Source organism: Lissotriton vulgaris, chromosome 6 (genome assembly GCF_964263255.1).
Source record: "Lissotriton vulgaris chromosome 6, aLisVul1.2, whole genome shotgun sequence".
Classification (NCBI taxonomy): Eukaryota; Metazoa; Chordata; class Amphibia; order Caudata; family Salamandridae; genus Lissotriton; species Lissotriton vulgaris.
Window position 1 is genome coordinate 196,335,399 of NC_141694.1, and position 20,717 is coordinate 196,356,115.

The following is a 20,717-nucleotide window of genomic DNA, read 5'->3' on the forward strand; positions in this document are numbered from 1 at the left end:
TGTTTACTTTAATCATAGACGGTTGGTTTCATTTGATGTAACAATAGGATGTGTTCCCACAGAGCACCACTTGATGTCACTCTTGCATTTCCGTCGGTTTAAAAGAAACAACAAACACCTCACTGTTTCCGGGCGTAATAAAACGCTTTTAGCAATGAGAAAATATCTTTAGGGGTGCTTTATGTCAGATGTTCGGAAAGAAACATTCTAATATAATTCCAGTTGATATTAGACTAACAAGTATTGTATTCATCTAAGTACACAGGGCATAAGTCTGAAACAAGGCAGGTCAACAAAACGAGAATTACCTTGGAGCAGGGAGGTGGGAGGGAACCAATCTGCCCATACAGAAGAGCGGAGGGGCCATCACACACTATACAGTGTGATGGCCAAAGAGAATTTTCTCTGAGTGAAATTTATGGAAAGAGAGCTAAGCACACAAAGGAGGGACATTTACAGAAATGCACCAATACCAAGCCAGCATTTCTAAACCGCACATGAAACAACCAATGGCAATCAATGGGTGTACTAGAGCCCATAGAAGAGGGTATAACAGGTGTTGCAGACAGCGCAAGCGCATGTTAGGCTCGACCCAATAAAAAGGGAGACAGTTAAAGGCCATGTAGAAAAAGCAAGTAAGATTTCAAAGAAAGTGAAGGCAGGGACCCTACATGTCCATCCCAAGTAATAGAAAGAGAAAACTTCAATATGGCCATTAGGATTGAATTATTTATTGTGTTTGTGACGTCAATGGCCAAATGAGGTCTCTTGGATCCATCAGAGACAAGTACATTTCTTCTTTACTAGAATGTTCCAGGACCCTACTACAGACAACACAGTGTGAAATGAAATATTGGCACATTCTGCACAGTGTATTTAGGTTTACCTAGAGTTCTGTATTATTGGCACAAGAAGTGGTCACATATCTTCAATGGGGACCACAAAAACACAAATATGCATACAGACAAGTCAGTGCCTGATTTGTCTGCACAAGATTCCATACATGCATAGTAAGCAAAATTAACAGGAAAACATTCAAATCCTTGGTGAGCTGCATGCCACTGGGTGCTGGTGGTACTGTGCCGTTCCATTTTGAAGCCCTTGTGTAGCCTGGTTATGTCAGAGACATGTGACGTCAATACCCTGTAATTCTCATGCAAGCACTGCCTTTTATACTGATTATGAAAAGGAGAAAGCATGAAGAGAGGGGATACTAAAAATGTGAAAAGGAGTCAGGGTTGCTGGCCCTTGTGACGTGAATGTTCAGGTAGACTTTGCGGGGGCATTCCGGGGCGCCGAGTTTGGACGATCTTCGGTTTTGGGGAGCTCTTTGGATCCTCTTCTTCTTCTAGGTCGCTGTCGCATACATGTACCACAACACTGGGTGTGGACTCCGTCCCTGCATGGAGCTCAACCTTCTCCCCTGAAAGCAGAAAAACACAGATTAAGCATGGATCCTGAGCTGTGTTGCATATGGTCATGGCATTACAGCAACTCCACTATTCAAGCTTGCAGTAAGAGCTCGCCATCACTGTCTACTCTTCCGGAGCAGCACCTGCAGAATGTGCTATACTTAACCTTCAAGAAAGGGCCCATTTCGTCCCTCACACCAACCTCTAGGTCAATGATCCCCTCGGCAAGATGGGTGCCTACTTGACAGCTGTGCGTGGTCTGCTGCGAGACATATTGTGGCTCACCAAAAAAATAGCGAGGGTTGGAGCCAGGCCCGGACTGGCTGTTGCGGGCACCTGGCAATCCCCCGGTGCGCCGCAAGGGTGGTGGCCGGTTTTGGGCCCCTGAGGGCCGTTTTTGTTACAGGGCCGTTTATGCAGCATAGCTGCAAAATCGGCCCTGCAACAAAATCGGCCGAAAACCGGCCCGGCAAAGAGCTCAGACCTCCCCCCGGGGGATAGACTGAGAACTTTGCCGGCGCCGGTTTTGGTTCCCAGTGCGTACCTGTTGGAGCCGGCCCATTGCTTACCATTGGTTGCCTTTACTTGTCACCCTCATTTGCATGCTTCTTATTTGTGTCCTGCTTATCAATCTTGTGTTTGTCTATCCCTTTGGGCATTTCCCATTTACAATCCCTTTGATTGGCTGGTATCGCTGCTTCCACTGCATGCTTTTCGAGCACTACTTTTTGCTTTTGTGTGGAGCACTCCATTAGAGTGTAAGTATGTTTTTGAGCCGTCTCCCTTGTGTAAGATCTCCACCTGCATTCCGTGTTGCTCTTGGTTGCCAGACTTCTTCCCTCCACACTCCTCCCTCTAGCGATTGCCTGTGCGCTTCTCCTCGTTGCTTCCCTCACCCACGCCCTCCGTGTTCCTTTTCACCAACCACTGTGTTGCTTTTGTACCCCCCACCCTAATTGCTTTCGTATCCCGACCAGCTCTCGCACCGTCGCTTTCATGTCCCCTCCCATGTTGCTTGGGCATTCCTCCCATCATCCTCAGTGTTGCTTCGCTGTTCACCCGCCACCCTTCCTTGAATTACTTTGCCATTCCTCCCACCCTCTTTTGTTATTTTTGCTACTTCACTCAGTTTAAAAAAAAATCTTTTGAGCGTTTTCCTTTCTTTTTAGTTACTGATCCAACTCGGATCGGTAACTTAAAATAAATGAGTTGCTGTAAGGTGGCTGCCCTAGGTAGAAACGCCTGGCTGCACAAACCACATCAGCCCCTGGATTCAATTAGGTAAGCTTTATTTGCACAACAAGTTCTAACCCCAGGAGCGCCGGAACTGCACTCCTCCGTGAATCGGAGTCCGCGCGCCAATCCGCAACATGGCCGCCGCCGGACATCCGCTGACATCACTGCGTGGCGTGCGCGGCAACACTAGACCGCTACACCACATCTCCCCCCCTTTAACAACAACGCTATAGTAACCGTAACAGTCTTACTTGCATCACATGTCATATACATCAAACCTTCTGGGGAGGTTGATCTTTCTGCCCCGTCGTGTCTGGATACTGTGGATTCCCGTGATGGGAGACTGTTGTATCTGTTCAGGGTTCTGTGAATCACCTGTGTCCTGGTCTCCACCCTCGGTCTCCACTTCTAGTTCCACTCTCACCAGGTTGTGAGAAGCCTGTTCACCTTGCTCCTCTCTCATGTCTTGCTCTCTCCTGTGTTTAGCAGCTCCTTCCCTGGTACTTCTAGGGAGCTCCCCCTTCCCCGGCGTGTCTTTCCCTGCTACTTTTATGGTGTCCCAATTCTCCACGCGGTTGCACTTCGCCATCCGGTCTTGAGACCATACCTTCCCATCGCTGAGCAGGGCTGATCTGGAGTAGGGTTCCATAACTTGTAGAGGAGGGTACATTTACTGTCTTCCTTCTTCTTCATCGTGGTCTGCTTTACTCTCACCCACTCTCCTCTCTCCAGAGTGGTTTCCATGGTGTTGTGCCTCTTGTTGTATTGCTCCGTGTATACGGACTGAGCTTTCTCCAAATTCTTCCGGACTAACGCCGGTGACCAGTGGCTTTGAACTGTCAGATGTTTCCATGCAACATTGTCTTTTATGAACAGATCACGCCCTCTCAAAATCCTGAATGGACTGTATCCTGTGGTTGTTGGTGTTATGCTACATGCCCACATCAATCTTTTTAGTTCTTTCTCCCAGTCCTTGCCCTGACTGATAGCGGCCTGGACCGACCCCATGATCACTCTATTGAATCTTTCGGTGAGGCCGTTTCCTGCAGGGTGATATATCGGTGTATGTCTCTTGGCTATGCCGTTCCTCTCCATGAATGCGTCCCATTTGGCTGAGACGAACTGTGGCCCATTGTCACTCAGTATCCCCTTGGGTACTCCTTCCCATATGAATGTGTCTGTAAGTAAGGATAGTATGGTTTTTGTTTCTGTGTTCTCCATTATGTTCACTTCCGGCCACTTCGAGTACCTGTCTATGAGTACCGTGATGAATTTCGGCATGCCCTGTCCGTCCAGGATGGATCCTAGAATGTCTATGGATATTTCCTCCCATGGATTTTCCGGACATTCATACTTCCCTAAGGGTGGACGTAGTACTCTTTGGGTCTTATCCGCATTGCTGCATTGTTCGCATGCACGGACATGTTTCTCGATCTGCAGGTCCATTCCCGGCCACCAGTAATCCTCCTTCATTCTCCATTTGGTCTTAACTATGCCGAGATGTCCTTCGTGCCCTATGGTCAGCAGTTGGTTTGTCAGGGACTGGGGGGGGACTACTTTGGCGCCCCTTAGCAGGAAACATGGTTTGTCTCCTATGGAGAGTTTCTCTCGGACTTACCAGTATTGACGTACATCGTTGTCCAGTAGCCTCTTGTCCGGCCATCCAGTGGTCACGTATGACTTCAGGGCATTGAGTGTTATGTCTTTGGCGTATTCCATTTCCCATTCTTGGGCACTTATGACCCTTTCCGGGTCCCCCGTCATAGCAATGGCATATTCTTCCCATTCACTGTAGGTTTGGCGTTCGGCCCTTTCTTTGGACGCTGCCCTGCTTAAGAAATCTGCAACCTTGTTCTTGTGGCCCGGTAGGTACTCCACCTCATACACGTAGTCTAGCAGTCTCAAAGTCATTTTCGCTATCCGGGGCGTCGCTTGGCCATGTCCGCTCGATGTGAGCACCTTCACTAAGGGTTTGTGGTCTGTGCGTAGTAAAAACTTCCCGCCCCACATAAATTGCCGGAACCTCTCCATTGCCCATACAGCCGCCAACATTTCCTTCTCTATGACGCTGAACTTTTGTTCGTTCGGGGCCAAGGCTCTGGATGCGAAACTTATTGTGGCGCTTCCTCCTTCAGCTGTACGTTGCGTCAGCACTGCACCTAATCCTCGATCGCTGGCGTCTGTGGTCAATATGGTCAGGGCGTCTTGGTCAAACTCCTGTATGGGCACGGCTTCGCAGATGTTCCATTTGAATGTTGATTTGTCTTTCAATATTTGTCGCATAAAATGAGTTTTTGAGGCAAAGTGGGGAACAAACTTACTGTAGGACTCTGCCATCTCTAGGAAGGTTCTGATATCTTCTTTGTTCTCCGGTGTGGGAGCGTCTCTGATCGCTGTCACATTCGAGGCTTTTGGTTCGATCCCTCGATCGCTTATTTCATGCCCCAAATATGTAACAGAATTCACGCCGAATTTGCACTTGTCCCACTGGGCTGTTAGCCTGTTCTGCGTCAGAGTGGCCAGTACTGCCCTCACCTTCCTGTCGTGGTCCTCTCTTGTTGTCCCCATTATCAATATGTCATCTTGGAAAAACTGGATGCCCTCCATTTTATGGAACAGACGGTACATCAACTTTTGGAATACGGCAGCCGCCGAGGACAATCCGAAAGGCACCCTCAAGAATTTGTAACAGCCGAATGGTGTTATGAATGACGTAAGATGGTTGCATGACTTGTGTAATGCTACCTGGTGATACGCCAATGTCAGGTCGATCGTGGTAAACCATCGAACTCCTCTAGTTTTTGCCAGCATTTCGTTTATTTTGGGGAGGGGGAACTTGTCCACCACAATGTTCTTGTTGAGCTCGCGGAAATCAATGCACAACCTCACTTTTCCATTCGCCTTCTGTGCGACCACCAAGGGCGCTAACCATTCGGCGTTGTCAATCGCTTCTATTACACCATTTTCCTCCAACCTCTGAAGTTCCTCCTGCATGGCCGTCCTGCACCTGAGCGGAATGTTGCACACTTTATGGCACGTGGGTTGTGCCCCTTCCTTCAAGCAGATTTTGTGTGTGAATTTCGCCAAACGGCCTATGGTGTCTCTGAAGACAGGTGGGAATTCTTATCTCCATCCTTGCGCTTCGCACTCCTGCACGTCTGTTGTCATGCTGACCTGTGTGCGTCCTCCCGGGTTCAGTTTGATTCCTAGGGCTCCTTGGTCTCTCCAGCCCAACACTGCCGGCCCTTTCTCGGCTACGTACAGTTTTTCCTCCGTTGGTCTGCCCTTGAATACAAATGGTAGCTTGCAGTATCACACCATTGGAATGGGTTCGCCCGTGAACGTCACCGGGTGGATGTCCGATGGTAACAGGTGACGGCTTGTTCTGGGTGCAAACTCCTTCTCCCACATGCTTCTCTGAATGATCGTGTATGGCGATCCGGAGTCAGCCACCATGATTATTGGTACTTCTCCTATCACCACTCCACACTTGGGCTTCTTGTCAGTGGCGTACTCCAAGCCCAGAACTTGCTCCCCTACCATCAAGATTTCATCGTCTTCCTCGGTCTCTTCATCTTCATTCTCCTTGTGTGAGTCTTGCGATACGTACTTGACTTCGCTTCTGGATGCCTTCCTCCTGCAAACCTTTTCATAGTGCCCCATGAGTCCGCAATAAGAACATTTGGCCCGAAGGCTGGACAACCCTTGTACTTGGGCGCATGTGTGTTGCTTCCACATCTGTAACATGCGTCCCTGTTCCAATTCCTGTGTCCTTGCTTTTTGTTGGGTTTAGGGGTGAATCTTTTTTTGTTGCGTGCTCCAAATTGTCCTGTCATTTGTTTCGTTTCTGTCATTTTCCTGTCCATCACTTTGTATACTGCTGCCCCTTGGTTGCTTTCTTGTTTGGCTGCTTCCGCGCACCTCTTCGACATCTCTGCCTTCTTCACTAAGGCCACTACTTCTTTTAGGGGTGCATCGCCATTTACCCACAGCTTTTATTGTACGGATGCGTTAACCGTGTGCTTAATTATCTGGTCACGTATTAGTTCCTCCTGTGGTGCTCCAAACTTGCATGTGATGGATAATTTCTGTAATGCTGCAACGTATTCATCCACTGATACCCTCTGTCTGCTTTCTTTGGAAGAAATTGAATGGGTCTATGGCTGGGCAGACGACCGAGCGGTGGTGCGCGTCTAAATCCTCTATCTTCATAACTTAGGCCCTCCTGGGCCTAAGTTATGAAGTAGTATTTTCTTACGTCGTGCGCTTGAGAACTCCTCACCTCCTTCTTCTTCTAGTGCTGAGAGGTAGCTGAGAAAGTATGGTTTCTAGTCTTCCCAGGGCATATCAGGTTCGCCTACTTTGGGCAAGAACGGCACCGGGTTCGTCAGGGAAAACGTCTGCGCGCACATGTTCCCGTTGGCGATGGCTCGTGGCTCTGGGATGTCTTCGCCGCCTGGAGGTGTGGTGCTGTGGTGCACGTGCTATGATGTCATGTCGTCCTCCTGGGATCGATCCTCTTCCCCCCCCCGCGGCTCTCGCCACGGTGCGCCAGCATAATTGGTCGCCTACAGGTTGCACTACCTCACCGATTCTCCTGCGTGAGTGGCGTTGCGGTGGTCGCCTGTGAGCTCTCCCCTGTTTGCTCGGGGTGGCTCCGGTGAATGCCCCGGTCGTGCTGTAGTGGCTCTGTAGCGTCTGGCGCAGTTCAGCGTGCAGGCTGCTGCGCCCTTGGTGCCTCTGCCACTCTCCCGGTAAATGCACAGCCGAACGGAGTTTCCCGCCCGCGATGCTTGAGGGCGAACTTCTTGCTTGGTCTGGGCTTGCGGTGTCTAATGCCCTGGTGTGGGTTCTGGGTGCTCTTGGTCGGGACTGGCACCCTCACGACCTCGTCGCCATTGTAAGGTGGCTGCCCTAGGTAGAAACGCCTTGCTGCACAAACCACATCAGCCCCTGGATTCAATTAGTTAAGCTTTATTTGCACAACAAGCTCTAACCCCAGGAGCGCCGGAACTGCACTCCTCCGTGAATCGGAGTCCGCGCGCCAATCCGCAACATGGCCGCCTGCCGGACATCCGCTGACGTCACTGCGTGGTGTGCGCGGCAACACTAGACCGCTACACCACAGTTGCCCACGTCATTTTGATTGCACACGCATGTGTGGTACCTATAAAAATGTGTATGCACCTATAAAATTACGGGTGTGGCCATGTCAAAGACTTTTGTGATTTTTTTTTTTTACATAGCCACTATGCACTGCATCCGTGATCCTGTGCTTCATGGCCAAAAAACATTGGCAAAGTCAAAAGGTCACAGAGGCAAGACCGATTGACTTTGCTAATGCTTGTTTTTCTTTTCTCAGTGTCCCATCAGACACTGTCGATGCTGCTGCACGCATTGCTCTAGTAAATATCCTTTTAGCATGCCCATTTTTTTATCAAGGAGTGTTAATGTTCGCTTATTGAAAGTGAGCTGCTTGCATCATTTGAAAGGCTACCTCTGCCGTTTCACTCACTTGGAAGTTTAACTCTTTTTTGCCAACAAAAAAAAAAGACTGAAAATCAATAACTAAATCTCACTTTGCATTTTATAAGTGTGCCAATTGGCGCTTTGACATACAATAAGTAACACTGGAATTATGAGTTTCTTGGGCAGTTGCACTTTCCACAAAACCATGGATTTTCCTCGTTTGCTGCATAATTAGAATATTTCACCAAACAACACATTTTGTGTCTTGCTCAAACAGGTCAAAAGTTATTTAACAAAAAGTGATACACTGAAATCTGAACAGCGGCAGATCTTTTACAAAGGTTAACCGGTCTCCTTTCAACTTCTGACAACTGTATTCAAGAGTTAAATTGGTGCTAATGTGGCCTGAAACTTTTAATAGATGCTTAAATGACAAAAAAACTGGTACTTCTGCAGCTTGTGTCACATTATGCCATATATTTTCCCTTTCTAGCTGCATAATCTTGTCAACCACTGCCGACAACATGATGGAAGATCAGTTAAAAACATGCTGCGAATGTGTTCTTGGAACAGTGCAGGCTGGGATAGACAGGAACAAGATCACCACCAGACCTAATACCGTTTTTTTTACTAATATGTGTTATTTGTTTAGAGGAAACATGGAAGACAACAGAGCTGTTCCTTCAGAATTACATATCAATGAACATATTAGCAGCAAAAGGCACTTTGGAGAGGCCCAGTGGTGGGTTATTATACTATTACGCTGTAGTTCAGTAATTCTTGCTAAATTGCAATCTGATAACATTATTAATAATTATAATAATAACAATAATAATAATAATAATAATAATAATAATAATAATAATAATAATAATACAGACTCCTATAAAGCTCAACAGCTACCTCAAGCAGAGGTGTCCGGTCGCTAAGAAATCAACAGTATGCAGATGGAAAAAAAGTAAGCAAAGCCACAGAACCATTATTCTGCCCTAAAGAGCCAGGTCTTAACTTTTTCCTCAAAAGAGGCTCTGCCTCTATGTTGCGTAAGTCGTCTGGCAGGGAGTTCCACAATTTAGCTGTCCCAACTGTGAAGGATCTACCTCCTAGGTGGGCCTTGTTAAAACGGGGTATGCAGGCTTTTTGAGTTAGACCTTAGTGATCTCGTCTGCTTATAACCACGTAGTCTTAGTGTCTTAGTTTCAGGTAGCTGGGGCATATGCCAGGGGTAGCTCAGAAAGCCAACGTCAGCGCCTACTTTGGTAGGCCTAAATGGAGGCTGTTGGCATAGTCCAGCCTGGAAGTCACCATGGCATGGACTGTAATTTTACGGCACGATTCTGGCAGTAAATGTAGAAATTTGAGCAAATTTCTGAGTTTACTAAAGCAGGTGGCCGTCACCTGCCGTATCTGAGTCCAAAATGACAAATCAGACTCCCACTTCACCCCAAGATTTTTTATACTATCTGCAGGAGATGGGTGAGGGCCCATTTCCTCAGGCCACCAGAGATCCGGTGCTGGAGGTGACTCTTTCCCGAAAAACATCACCTCCGTCTTTCCTGCGTTGAGTTTCAGTTTGTTGTTCATCTACAAAGTGATATCTCTTAGACATCCTTTGAAACTCCTGAAGGAGTCCTCAGATTTCTCTTTAAAAGCCCAACCGGGTGTCGTCAGCATATGATATCGCTTTTACCCCCCAACTGGCAACCAGAGAGAACAGCGGAGCCAAGTATAGGTTAAACAAGAGAGAGCTCAACGCTGATCCCTGAGGGAATCCACACCACAGTGGATTAGGTTTTGACACAAATGGCAGTAGTGAGACCTTCTGGGAGCGATTACTTAAGTAGGAGTTCAGCCACACCAGCACCGTACCCCCTATGCCCAGCTCCTGCAGTCTCCGAGACAGCAAGGTATGGCCAATAGTGTCAAATGCTGCCAATAGATCCGGGAGCACCAACATAGCGGATGCCCCTGAATCCACCGCCAGTCTCACCGACTCAGCCACCTCCAAAAGTGCTGTCTCGGTACTGAAACCCAATCAAAAGCCCAATTGGGTATCATGTAAGCTATCTTTATTCTCAATTAAATTAGTTAGTTGCAGCTGCACCAGTTTTTCCAGCATCTTTGCTGGTGCAGATAGCAGTGTGATAGGCCTATAGTTGTTTAGATTCCCATTTGTTTTTTTCCACAGGGGGAGGAGTGTGGCGTGTTTCCATATGTCAGAAAAAATGCCGGATGTCAGCGATAAATTCCGAATGTGCGACAGCACATGCTTAACAGAGTGTGTCAAGGTTTTCTAAAGTTTCGGGGGGCATGGGTCATCTGGAGCCCCTGACTTACACCCCTGGATTTCCGCCACCACTTCCTGCATTGGGATCGGTCTAAAATTCGTGAATCTTATCTTATTTTAACAAAAATGTATGCAGCGCACCTTCACCCGGGGGTTTCATGGCGCTAACCGATAGAACTAGAAACTAAGCCCGGGGAGGGTAGATGGAGAACTAGGCCAGAGTCTGAACAAATAGCCACGTTTTAAGCTGCCGCCTGAACTGGAGAAGAGTGGTGGAGGAGCGGATCTTTAAAGTGAGGGAATTCCACAGTTTAGTGGCAAGCGTGGCAAACCTGCGTCCTCCCTTCCATTGGAATTTAAAACGGGGGACAATCAGGAGAATCTGAGAAGCAGACCGCAGATTGCGTGGAGGGGCGTACTTGGGCAGAAGTTCCTGGATGAACCTGGGACTGCGTGCATGAAGAGCTTTAAATGTCATGCAGGCAGTTTTAAAGAGTGTGCGCTGTATAACAGGAACCAGTGAAGTTGCTTCAACAACGGTCTGGCAGATTGCCAGCGTGGGAGATGATAGATAAGTCTGGCAGCTTGATTTTGAGCCAGTTGAAGACGTTTAGTGAGAGCCACCGGAAGGCCCAGATAGATGGCGTTGGCATAGTCTAAATGAGAAAGTACCAATACCATCACATCCTGGGTCAGAGCGGACTGAGTGAGCATTCGGCTAATCTTTTTTATTTTCCGCAGCTGGAAGAAGCAAGATGACACCACTGCCTTGACCTGAGGCTTCAGTGAGAGCTCATCAATAAGTACCCTTAGGTTTTTAACCACTTTGGACGGGGTAGGTGGCCGACCAAGTTTGAGCGGCCAATAATGTGGTCCACAGAGGAGTTTGCTTTTACCAAAGAGGATAAGCTCCGTCTTCTCAGGATTCAATTTGAGATGGTTGCAGTCCATCCAATGGCCTATAGAGAGCATGGTGGACTGGAATTGGTGCACAGATTCTGGGGAGTCGTCGATGGTGAAAGTAAGTTGCAGATCATCTGCATAATTAAAAGTAGTGACTTTAAATTTTTTTAATAAGTACAACAGAGGGAGCATATAAATGTTAAACAAAATAGGTGATAAAGAGGAACCCTGACGGACCCCGCAGGTAGTGTGCAGTTTTAATGAGGAGAAGGGAGGTAGACCAACAGCTTGTGAGCGGTCACTAAGGAAGGATCTGATCCAATCATGTGCAGGGCCACGAATGCCGGCTGATTTGAAACGGTCGAGAAGGATGTCGTGGTCGACCGTGTCAAATGCAGCCGACAAATCTAGCAGGACCAGAGCTTGAGGGATACCCAGGTCGGCGTTAAGGCGTAGGGAATCCAGAACTGCTGTAATGACCGCTTCGGTGAAGTGGGCTGGTCGAAAACCAGCTTGAGCAGGGTCCAGAAAATTTGACTGCTCGAAATTCGTGAATGAGGGTTCAATGTGACTCCCACCTTGCTGTCCGATTTTCCTGTTTCACGAATCTCAGCGAAAGTCTGGTAGACCTTCTTGATTTTGTTGTCAAAGAAGTCAGAGATCTTTTCGCACAGAGAGATAGATGGTTGTACACCGGTCTCTAATGCTTTTGGCTTGAAAAAAGAATTGACCACCTTAAATACCTCTTTAGTAGAGTTTTCAGCTTTGAGTATACAGCTAGCTATGTAGTCCCTCCTGGTAGCTCTGATTAATTTGTGCAGATCTTTCAGTACGTTTTTATAAATAATTTTAGCTGTCTCACAATAGTTTGCCCTCCACTGCCGTTCCAGGCATTTGCACCTGCTCTTGGCCGCTCTAAGGGAGTCCGAGAACCAAGGAGCTGAAGGGGAGAGCCTCGCTGACCCTGCGGCTCTAGCCGTGGCTGAGGATTCAACAGCTTTAGAAATTCAATGATCAAAGGCCAGAGAAACCGCATTAGGATCGGACGAGAGAGTAGGTTGCCTGGCTTGTAAGATGGGGGCCAAGGATGCTTCTGACAAGTTTTTCCAATTTCTTTTAATAAAAAGTTTGCTATCTCTATTGTAGCCAGATTTCTCCATGCTGAAGGACAAAGGGATCAGATAGTGGTCAGACCAGACCAGTACAATGTGGGCCTCTATGTGAAGAGACTCAAAGTTAGAGAACACCAAATCAAGAGTGTGTCCTGCCTTGTGGGTGGGGGAGGTAACATATTGCACTAAATTGGCCCCCGCGAGGGATAGCACTAACTGGGTTGCCTGCGAGCAAGATGGGTCATTCACATAATGGTTAAAGTCACCAAGTACAGTAAAGTTAGAATATAGTAAGGATTTCTGGGCAATGTAGTTGCAAAGCCCATGGAGGTTGAGGGGTCCAGTTGAAAATTGAGAGGGGTTGATGACGCTAAAACCCATGACTCCTTAAAAATAATAGCTACCCCATTTGCCACTTTCCCTGTTTGTGCAGCACATTTTAAAACCAGCAGGGATGGCGAAAGCCACTCTAGAGACGGAATCCGCTTTTAGCCAAGTTTCCGTCAGAAACATGATGCCCCACGTGTTCCCTGATAAAACCAGCCATAGCACCTCGGCATGCTTGGGCAGGGATCTACAGTTTACTAGGCCGGCTTTGATCCTGTCAGCGTGCCCCGCCTGCCCCCTGATAGCTTGATCTCTACTATTACTCCCCGGGCACCCTGTGTGCTTCCTCAGTTCCCAGGAGCAGTCTAAGAAGTAATTAATTAGTTTAATATCAGCCATGGCCACCAAAGAAGTAAGACCACATTCTAAACGAATGCAGCACTGTGGTGTTGACTGTCTTAAATAAGAAAATCTTGTGATGGAATTCCAAAAAATAGTATCCAATTGTTGAATTTTTTATTACTCCGAACTAAGGATCCATATAAAAGAACAGGGATAATAATGGCATTTGCAACATCTAAAGAAGGTCCATTTCCCTCCCCCAACCATACACCACTTAAAACCATTTTTTTACTCAAGTTACAATTAAAATTCTACTTCTTAACTTCCCCATCTGGCTTTTCAATTTTAAGTTTTTGTCAGTCGTGACTGCCAGGTATGTATATTCTGGAACCTTTTCTAACTTAGTACCACCTATTGTCCAAATTAAAGTGGAGCTCTGTTGTCCAGTTACCTTGGTTAGATTAAAATTAATGTGGAGATTGTTTACTACATTAAAAGATTTCATTCTGCTCGGTTGTCTTTGAAGGTCTATCTAGATGGTTAACAAAATAACTAAGTCATCTGTGTAGGAGAGTAGGGTCTGCAATCCTATGATCACCCAGATTTTTTGCTTTTGTTTCACTGGTTTACGACTTTCTCTGGCTGTGGGCCTGCCAATCAGACCCACAGCCTGGCTGTTCTCTTTCTAAATTACGATATGTACCCTAGGTGCATTTACCAATTGGTACTGGGCCACCTTATCAGACCCCGTAACGCAGGGCATAGGTGTACCCAGGGCCGCCAGGGGCTGCAGCATGTATTATGCCACCCCTGGCTGGCCTCCTAAATTTGACACAACTGGCTGCATGACAGCTGGGGCAAAGTCGTGTAATCACCCTTTGCTTTAGGTATAGTAGCTCTATATCTAACCATACAATGGACACCCGAGTTCCTATCAGTCACTCCTATGGCAGGCCTTGACAATCCTGAAGGCAGAGTGCGTGGGCTCGTGTGAACTAGGTTCTGGCCCGAGCCGAGCCCGGTTGCAGCTTGCGGAATCAAGACCCAATGGCTGTTCCATGATAACGCGTACCACATCGGTAACTTCGGTGTCGCGTTATCAAGGCATGTCGAGTAAGGTGTCATACGAATCGGGATGCTGCCCCCTCACCAATTCTGGCGACGAGGTTAGCATTCCGCCCTTCTAGAGGGACACGACATGTACGTAACTGTGAACCCCGGTTAAAGTTAACTAAAGCCTTAGCTCCACAAAATGGAGGCTGCCACCACAGACACGAGTCTGACCTCCTGCTGCTGGGAGTCCTTCCAGCGAGGAGAGCTTGGACAAAGGGTTTCCTGTCGAGGGCGGTGTTCGCACCGTCCCAGACAGGGTTTGTGTATTCTGGGTAGGTAGGGCTTTTGCGAGAAGGTGACTGCGGAGTGGCACCCCGGTGCTCACTACGCATCTGCCGGTCAGAACCAGTTCCAGGGGCGCCAGCCCTGGCCTGGGGAAAGTCCGGCAGGGGAGAGGGGTGTAACTACCCCCCTTCCTGGTCCCACCCTTAGGGCAGGACCTAGTCATGTACCCACCCCTTTCTTTAGAATAAAGGCCGGAGCGGGGACCCTTCCAAATTAGATCATCTTTGAATCAAGAACTACTTTCTACGAAAGGACATTCGAGACTCTTCTCAAGATTTCTCCCTTGTGACTAAGGAGTAGTCACCCTGCATCAGCAGGCACCATCTAAGAACTCTGCGGTTTGCTGTAAGTCCTTCCTCAAGGAATCCGACGGCCCAGCTCGACGAGAACCGGCTTCCCTGGCACCTCTGACCTCTACCCACGTCATCAGCTCAGCTGTGATCTGTGGGTGCGACGAGACCTCGAGGGACCGGCCATCATCAAAACCTGCACGCTTTCTTAACCAGCACGACCATCGAAGTAATTCTCTGGTGAGTGCTCTGGGGTCCGAGAAGCCCCGACCCTGAGCCGCTCCAGCACCGAAGTGCAGTCTCCCAGCATCTCCACGATCTGCGTGGGGCCCTTCTGCTCGCTGCTCAGCACGTTGTCTGGTCACTAGCCGCTGGCTTGTGCCCTTCTGTGACGACATCCGACAATCAACTCTGCTGGTCTGGTTGCTCCAGACTGGCCCTTGCTTCCATCTTTTGCGAGAAGCACCCCGGACCCTCCTGGTCCACTCAAGACGCCATCTTAGGCCCACCACGTGGCCCTGAGATCTGCCAAGGCTTGTTGCCCCATCCTGGGCCCAGCGACGCCGACAGCATCATCCTTCGTGGGACAGCTCGCACCTCCACCGTGGTCGCCGACAACGCCTCCTGGTCCGTGAGACTGCAGAGCCTAGCGTCGCCCACTCACCTGGTCGAGGTGCCGGCCAACCGGTGCCTTCCTGGTACCCTCTGACTACTGGCTAGTAGTACGAACTTGGTCCCCTCTGCTTTCAGGTATCATCAATCTCTGATCCAGGCTTGGATCTCTACGAACTATTCATCACTGGTCGCCGGCCATCAACTCCTTTTCTTCCGGCTCCTGGCTCGTCAGCGAAGACCCCGACGCCTGTAAGACTTGTGCAGCCGCAGCCCTCGTGGCTAGGTAACTCGGCATTTCGGTGCCTGCATAGCCTCTTTACTCTAGGGTCCCGAGTCCCTCGCTTCCGACTTGCCTTATCGGGTCCGCCCGAGACCTTAAACTTTCCGTGTCCTCGGACACTTGTTTTAATTGTGCACTTGAAGTATTTTCCTAAGAGATTTGGTTTGTGCTTAGTACCCTGTCCTCATAAAGAGTCCAGGGCTGTTGTGAATCTTAATAAATATCCTGTTTATTTTCATAACACTTGTGTGGTGTCCTTTCACTGGGTGTTCAAGGGGTACATGTGTGGTAAACAGCTGGCTTAACGCGCCCTCTCGAGTCTTTAGCCTTAGACTGCTCGTATCCACGCTACTAGGATAGCTGGTCTATAGGTTGACTTACAACCAAACACCATAAGGGTCGTTGGAACGATACATAGCGGTCGCTAGAATAGCGAACGTTGCATATCGGGCCAACTTCTCACATTGGTGGCAGCGGTGGGATTTGAGCTTGCTGTTGTTTTACCACACGTATCCTAAGAATATCTTGTTGAAAGATCACATAAGTACTGTTAGTACATATAACTAAAGCTTAGAATACTCTGAGTTCTACTGAACCAGCTGTTGCAGCTCCTCAAGGCTTAGCACACCTTGGCTGCAACTCTTAGCAAGGGAATAGTAGGTAAACACATAGTGTAGGTAGGTGCATCACTTACACCACACTAGAAACAGTATGTCGGACAAAGGAGGAAACTCTGAGTCTCCCCTTGTGTCAGTTGACCCTCCACAGGTCATCCCTTCGAGATATACTGTGCTGAGCTTCAAGGAGTTAAGACAAGTGTGTCACTCCAGGAAGATCAAGCAGGGGTCTAACCCCACCACGTCCTTTCTGATTGGTCTCTTGGAGACTTATGATGCCAGAAAAGCTGAGATCCTTCCCAGCTCTTCTAATCCAGAAGGAGACATGCCTCCCCTCGAGGGAACCAGAGACGATCCTGACCTCATCCACCTCGCAACAGAGAACGAAGATGTGGAGGATGATGAGGATGAGGATCCCTCTGGGGATGAGGCAGATAAGGGACAGGTAGAAGTCGTTAGACTAAGCAGGTCCAACTTAAGCAAGCATGACAGTGGTACTGGGGGACCCCTGGGGCCACTATCAGGTCAGCTTAACATTGGGAATGGACGAGCCCGATCTCTGTCAAGAGACTCTGGCAGATCCCTTCAAACCAATGGCTCTCACAACTCTTCTCAAAGAGGGATGACGTCCCCTCAGAGGAGAGTGTACGAAGCTAAGGAAAGGGCAGCTAATCTGAGGATTGAAAGGGAAGAACTTGCCCTGGCCAAAGAAAGGCTTGCCTTTGCTAGAGAGCAACAGTTAAGTGGGGTAGCCCCCACTGGTGGCAGCAATGTACCTAGCAATAGGGAAAGGAGTTTTGATACGAAACACCTTGGTAAGATAGTGCCCCCCTTTAAACAAGGGGACGACATCCACAAATGGATTACTGCTTTGGAGAGGGCCTGCACTGTGCAGGGTGTTCCCCAAAGTCAGTGGGCAGCTATCTTGTGGCTCTCCTTTGAAGGAAAAGGAAGAGACAAGCTCCTCACCACAAGGGTGGAGGACGCTAACGATTACCAAGTCTTGAAAAATACACTCGTTGAAGGGTTCGGCCTAACCACTGAGCAGTACAGGGTGCTGTTCAGGGATACCCAGAAAACGCAGTCTCAAGATTGGTCTGACTTTGTCGATTGTGCCACTAAGGCTTTTGAGGGCTGGTTGCTGGGCAGTAAGGTTACTGATTACAAAGGATTGTATAATTTGATGATGAGAGAACAAATTTTAAACAATTGTCAGAACCAGTTGTTGCATCAGCATCTTGTCGACTCGGATCTGACCTCTCCCCAAGAATTGGGAAAGAAGGCAGACAGATGGGTTAGAACAAGAGTTAAACAGAACCAGGGCCAGAATCAAGGTGGTCAGAAGAAAGCAGACCAGAAGGGTAAAGATTCTAAGGGGGAACAAAATGACCAGAAGTCTTCGACAGGTCCCCAACAACCCAAAGAGGGTGGGGGTCAGGCTCCCCAAAAGAAGAAAGAAGGCCAATCCAAAAGATGGTGCCAGTACTGCAAAAGTAAATCTCACTGGTTTAGTGAGTGCACCAAGAAAGGAGGAGGGCAGGCTCCTGCCACTGCAGCCCCTAAGGCACCTGTGCCCCCTAGTACAGCCAGCAGTGGTAGTGCACCTCCCAAGGGTTTAGTAGGGTTAACCCTGGGTTCTGAGGGGCGTGACAACTTAGTTGGCACACTCACTCAGGCTGTCCTTGTCAGTACAGGGGACGTGGACGTGTCCCCTGACGTAAGCCCCAATACTTTGGGCAAATACCGACAGACGCCTTTCATAAATGGAAAGATGGCTCAGGCCTATAGGGACACTTGTGCCAGCGTCACCATGGTGACGCCTAACTTTGTGGACCCTGGACAGATCATGCCAGGTACGGAATTCCTGGTGACCAATGCAAGCAATGTCACTACCAATCACAGTATGGCAATTGTAGCTTTCTCCTGGGGAGGGGTAACTGGCCAAAAGAAGGTTGTAGTTAGTCCAGACCTCCCAGTGGATTGTTTGTTGGGCAATGATTTGGAGTCATCACAATGGTCAGAAGTGGAGCACCGGACTCACATGGAAATGTTAGGCTTGCCAGCACATGTGTTCGCTGTGACCAGGTCACAGGTCAGGAAATGCCCCACTGAACAGGTGCTGGATCCTGGAACAACGGACCAGACACCTCCCAAGAAAAAGAGCGGTAGGGTTAAGGCTGCGCCTTCCCCCTTGCCCCAGGTCGTGGATCAAGTCTCAGAGGAGGCTGACCTACAGGAATTGAGGGAAACTGAGCCTAGGGAGTTCGAACTTGATCAAGTTGAATTCTTGGGTTCAGGGGGACCCTCAAGGGAAGACCTGGGGAGGGACCAGTTAGACTGCCCTTCTCTTGAACCCCTCAGACAGCAGGCTGCTGCTGAGGCTGCTGGGAACGCCACAGGTACCCACAAGGTATACTGGGAAGATGGACTCCTGTACACTGAGTCAAGAGACCCCAAGCCTGGCATGACCAGGAGGCTGGTTGTACCCTTGTCTCAGCGTGGTTTCCTACTTACCTTGGCCCACGAGATTCCCTTAGCAGGTCACTTAGGCCAGACGAAGACGTGGGACAGGCTTGTCTCACACTTTCACTGGCCTCATATGAACGAAGATACCAAGGAGTTTTGCCGCTCCTGTGTCACTTGCCAAGCCAGTGGTAAGTCAGGTGGCACGACAAAGGCCCCCCTTATACCAATGCCTGTGGTGGGGGTGCCCTTTGAACGGGTGGGGATCGACATCGTCGGTCCCATGGAACCACCAACAGCATCAGGGCACAAGTTTATACTGGTGGTAGTGGATCATGCCACCAGGTATCCTGAAGCTATTCCCCTTAGGACCACTACAGCACCTGTTGTGGCAAGAGCCCTAGTTGGAGTATTCTCCAGAGTGGGCTTCCCTAAGGAGGTCGTCTCCGACAGAGGTGCAAACTTTATGTCGAGCTACTTAACTGCTATGTGGAAGGAATGTGGTGTCAACTACAAGTTCACTACACCCTATCATTCACAATGCAATGGGCTTGTTGAGAGATTCAACAGGACCCTTAAAGGGATGATTCATGGACTACCTGAAAAGCTTCGGCGTAGATGGGACGTCCTGATCCCCTGCCTTTTATTCGCTTACAGAGAAGTCCCACAGAAGGGGGTTGGCTACAGCCCTTTTGAACTTTTGTACGGGCATCCTGTGAGAGGACCCCTATGTTTGGTGAAGGAAGGATGGGAGAGACCTCTCAAAAAGCCTGCAGCCAACATAGTGGACTATGTGCTTGGCCTCCGCTCGCGGATGGCTGAATACATGGAGAAGGCATCTGAAAACCTTAAGGCCAGCCAAGAACTCCAAAAAGCTTGGCATGACCAAAAGGCTGTCTTGACTGTTTACCAGCCCGGACAGAAGGTGTGGGTGTTGGAGCCAGTGGCCCCAGCAGCACTCAAGGACAAATGGTCCGGGCCCTACACCATCCTGGAGAAAAAGGGAGAGGTCACCTACCTGGTCGACCTGGGAACTCCCCGGAGCCCCCACAGGGTGCTTCATGTCAACAGGCTCAAGGCATATGTCGACAGGAAGGACATGAGTTTGCTCATGGCCCTAGATGAGGGACAGGAGGAGGAGAGTGACCCTCTCCCCGACCTGCTCACTCAGAATCCTGACGATGGATCGGTAGATGGTGTTGTCTTTTGTGGCAGCCTCTCCGAACATCAACAGAGAGACTGTAAACAGGTTCTTCAGTCTTTCAGACATATGTTTTCTCTAACACCCAGTCAGACCGATTGGTGCACCCATGAGGTTGACACTGGTGACAGCTTGCCCGTCAAGAGTAAAATCTACCGGCAGCCTGATCACGTTAGAGACTGCATCAAGAGTGAAGTGCAGACAATGTTGGAGCTGGGAGTCATTGAACCCTCGGATAGCCCTTGGGCTAGTCCCGTAGTTCTAGTGCCGAAACCTCACACCCAGGGCGGTAAGAAAGAGATGAGGTTCTGCGTAGACTACAGGGGTCTCAATGCAGTCACTAAGACTGACGCCCACCCAATACCAAGGGCAGACGAGCTTATCGATAGATTGGCTTCGGCCAACTACTTAAGTACGTTTGACCTGACAGCTGGGTATTGGCAAATCAGGTTAGCTGAGGACGCCAAGCCTAAAACCGCATTTTCAACCCCTGGTGGGCATTATCAGTTCGTGGTGATGCCCTTTGGTCTGAAAAATGCACCTGCCACCTTCCAAAGGTTGGTGAATCAAGTCCTTACTGGGCTGGATGACTTCTGTGCGGCGTATCTTGACGATATTGCTGTCTTTAGCTCCACCTGGGAGGATCACCTGGTCCACCTGCGGAAAGCGTTAGAGGCTCTGCAAGCAGCAGGCCTCACTATCAAGGCCACCAAGTGCCAGATAGGGCAGACACAGGTTGTATACCTGGGCCACCTTGTAGGTGGA

General features: G+C 49.0%; 1 protein-coding gene across 2 annotated transcripts in view; it reads right to left on the minus strand.

The window, feature by feature from the left end:
- Positions 1–711: 711 nt before the first annotated feature.
- The window catches only part of RCAN2 (regulator of calcineurin 2), a 546,515-nt gene continuing 526,509 nt past the window's right edge, over positions 712–20,717 (minus strand). For both annotated transcript variants that reach the window (XM_086926235.1, XM_086926234.1), the window contains exon 5: positions 712–1,423. In XM_086926235.1, coding sequence (XP_086782361.1) covers positions 1,233–1,423 — 191 coding nt within the window. In that variant the 3' untranslated portion in view covers positions 712–1,232. The remainder of the gene's footprint in view (positions 1,424–20,717) is intronic.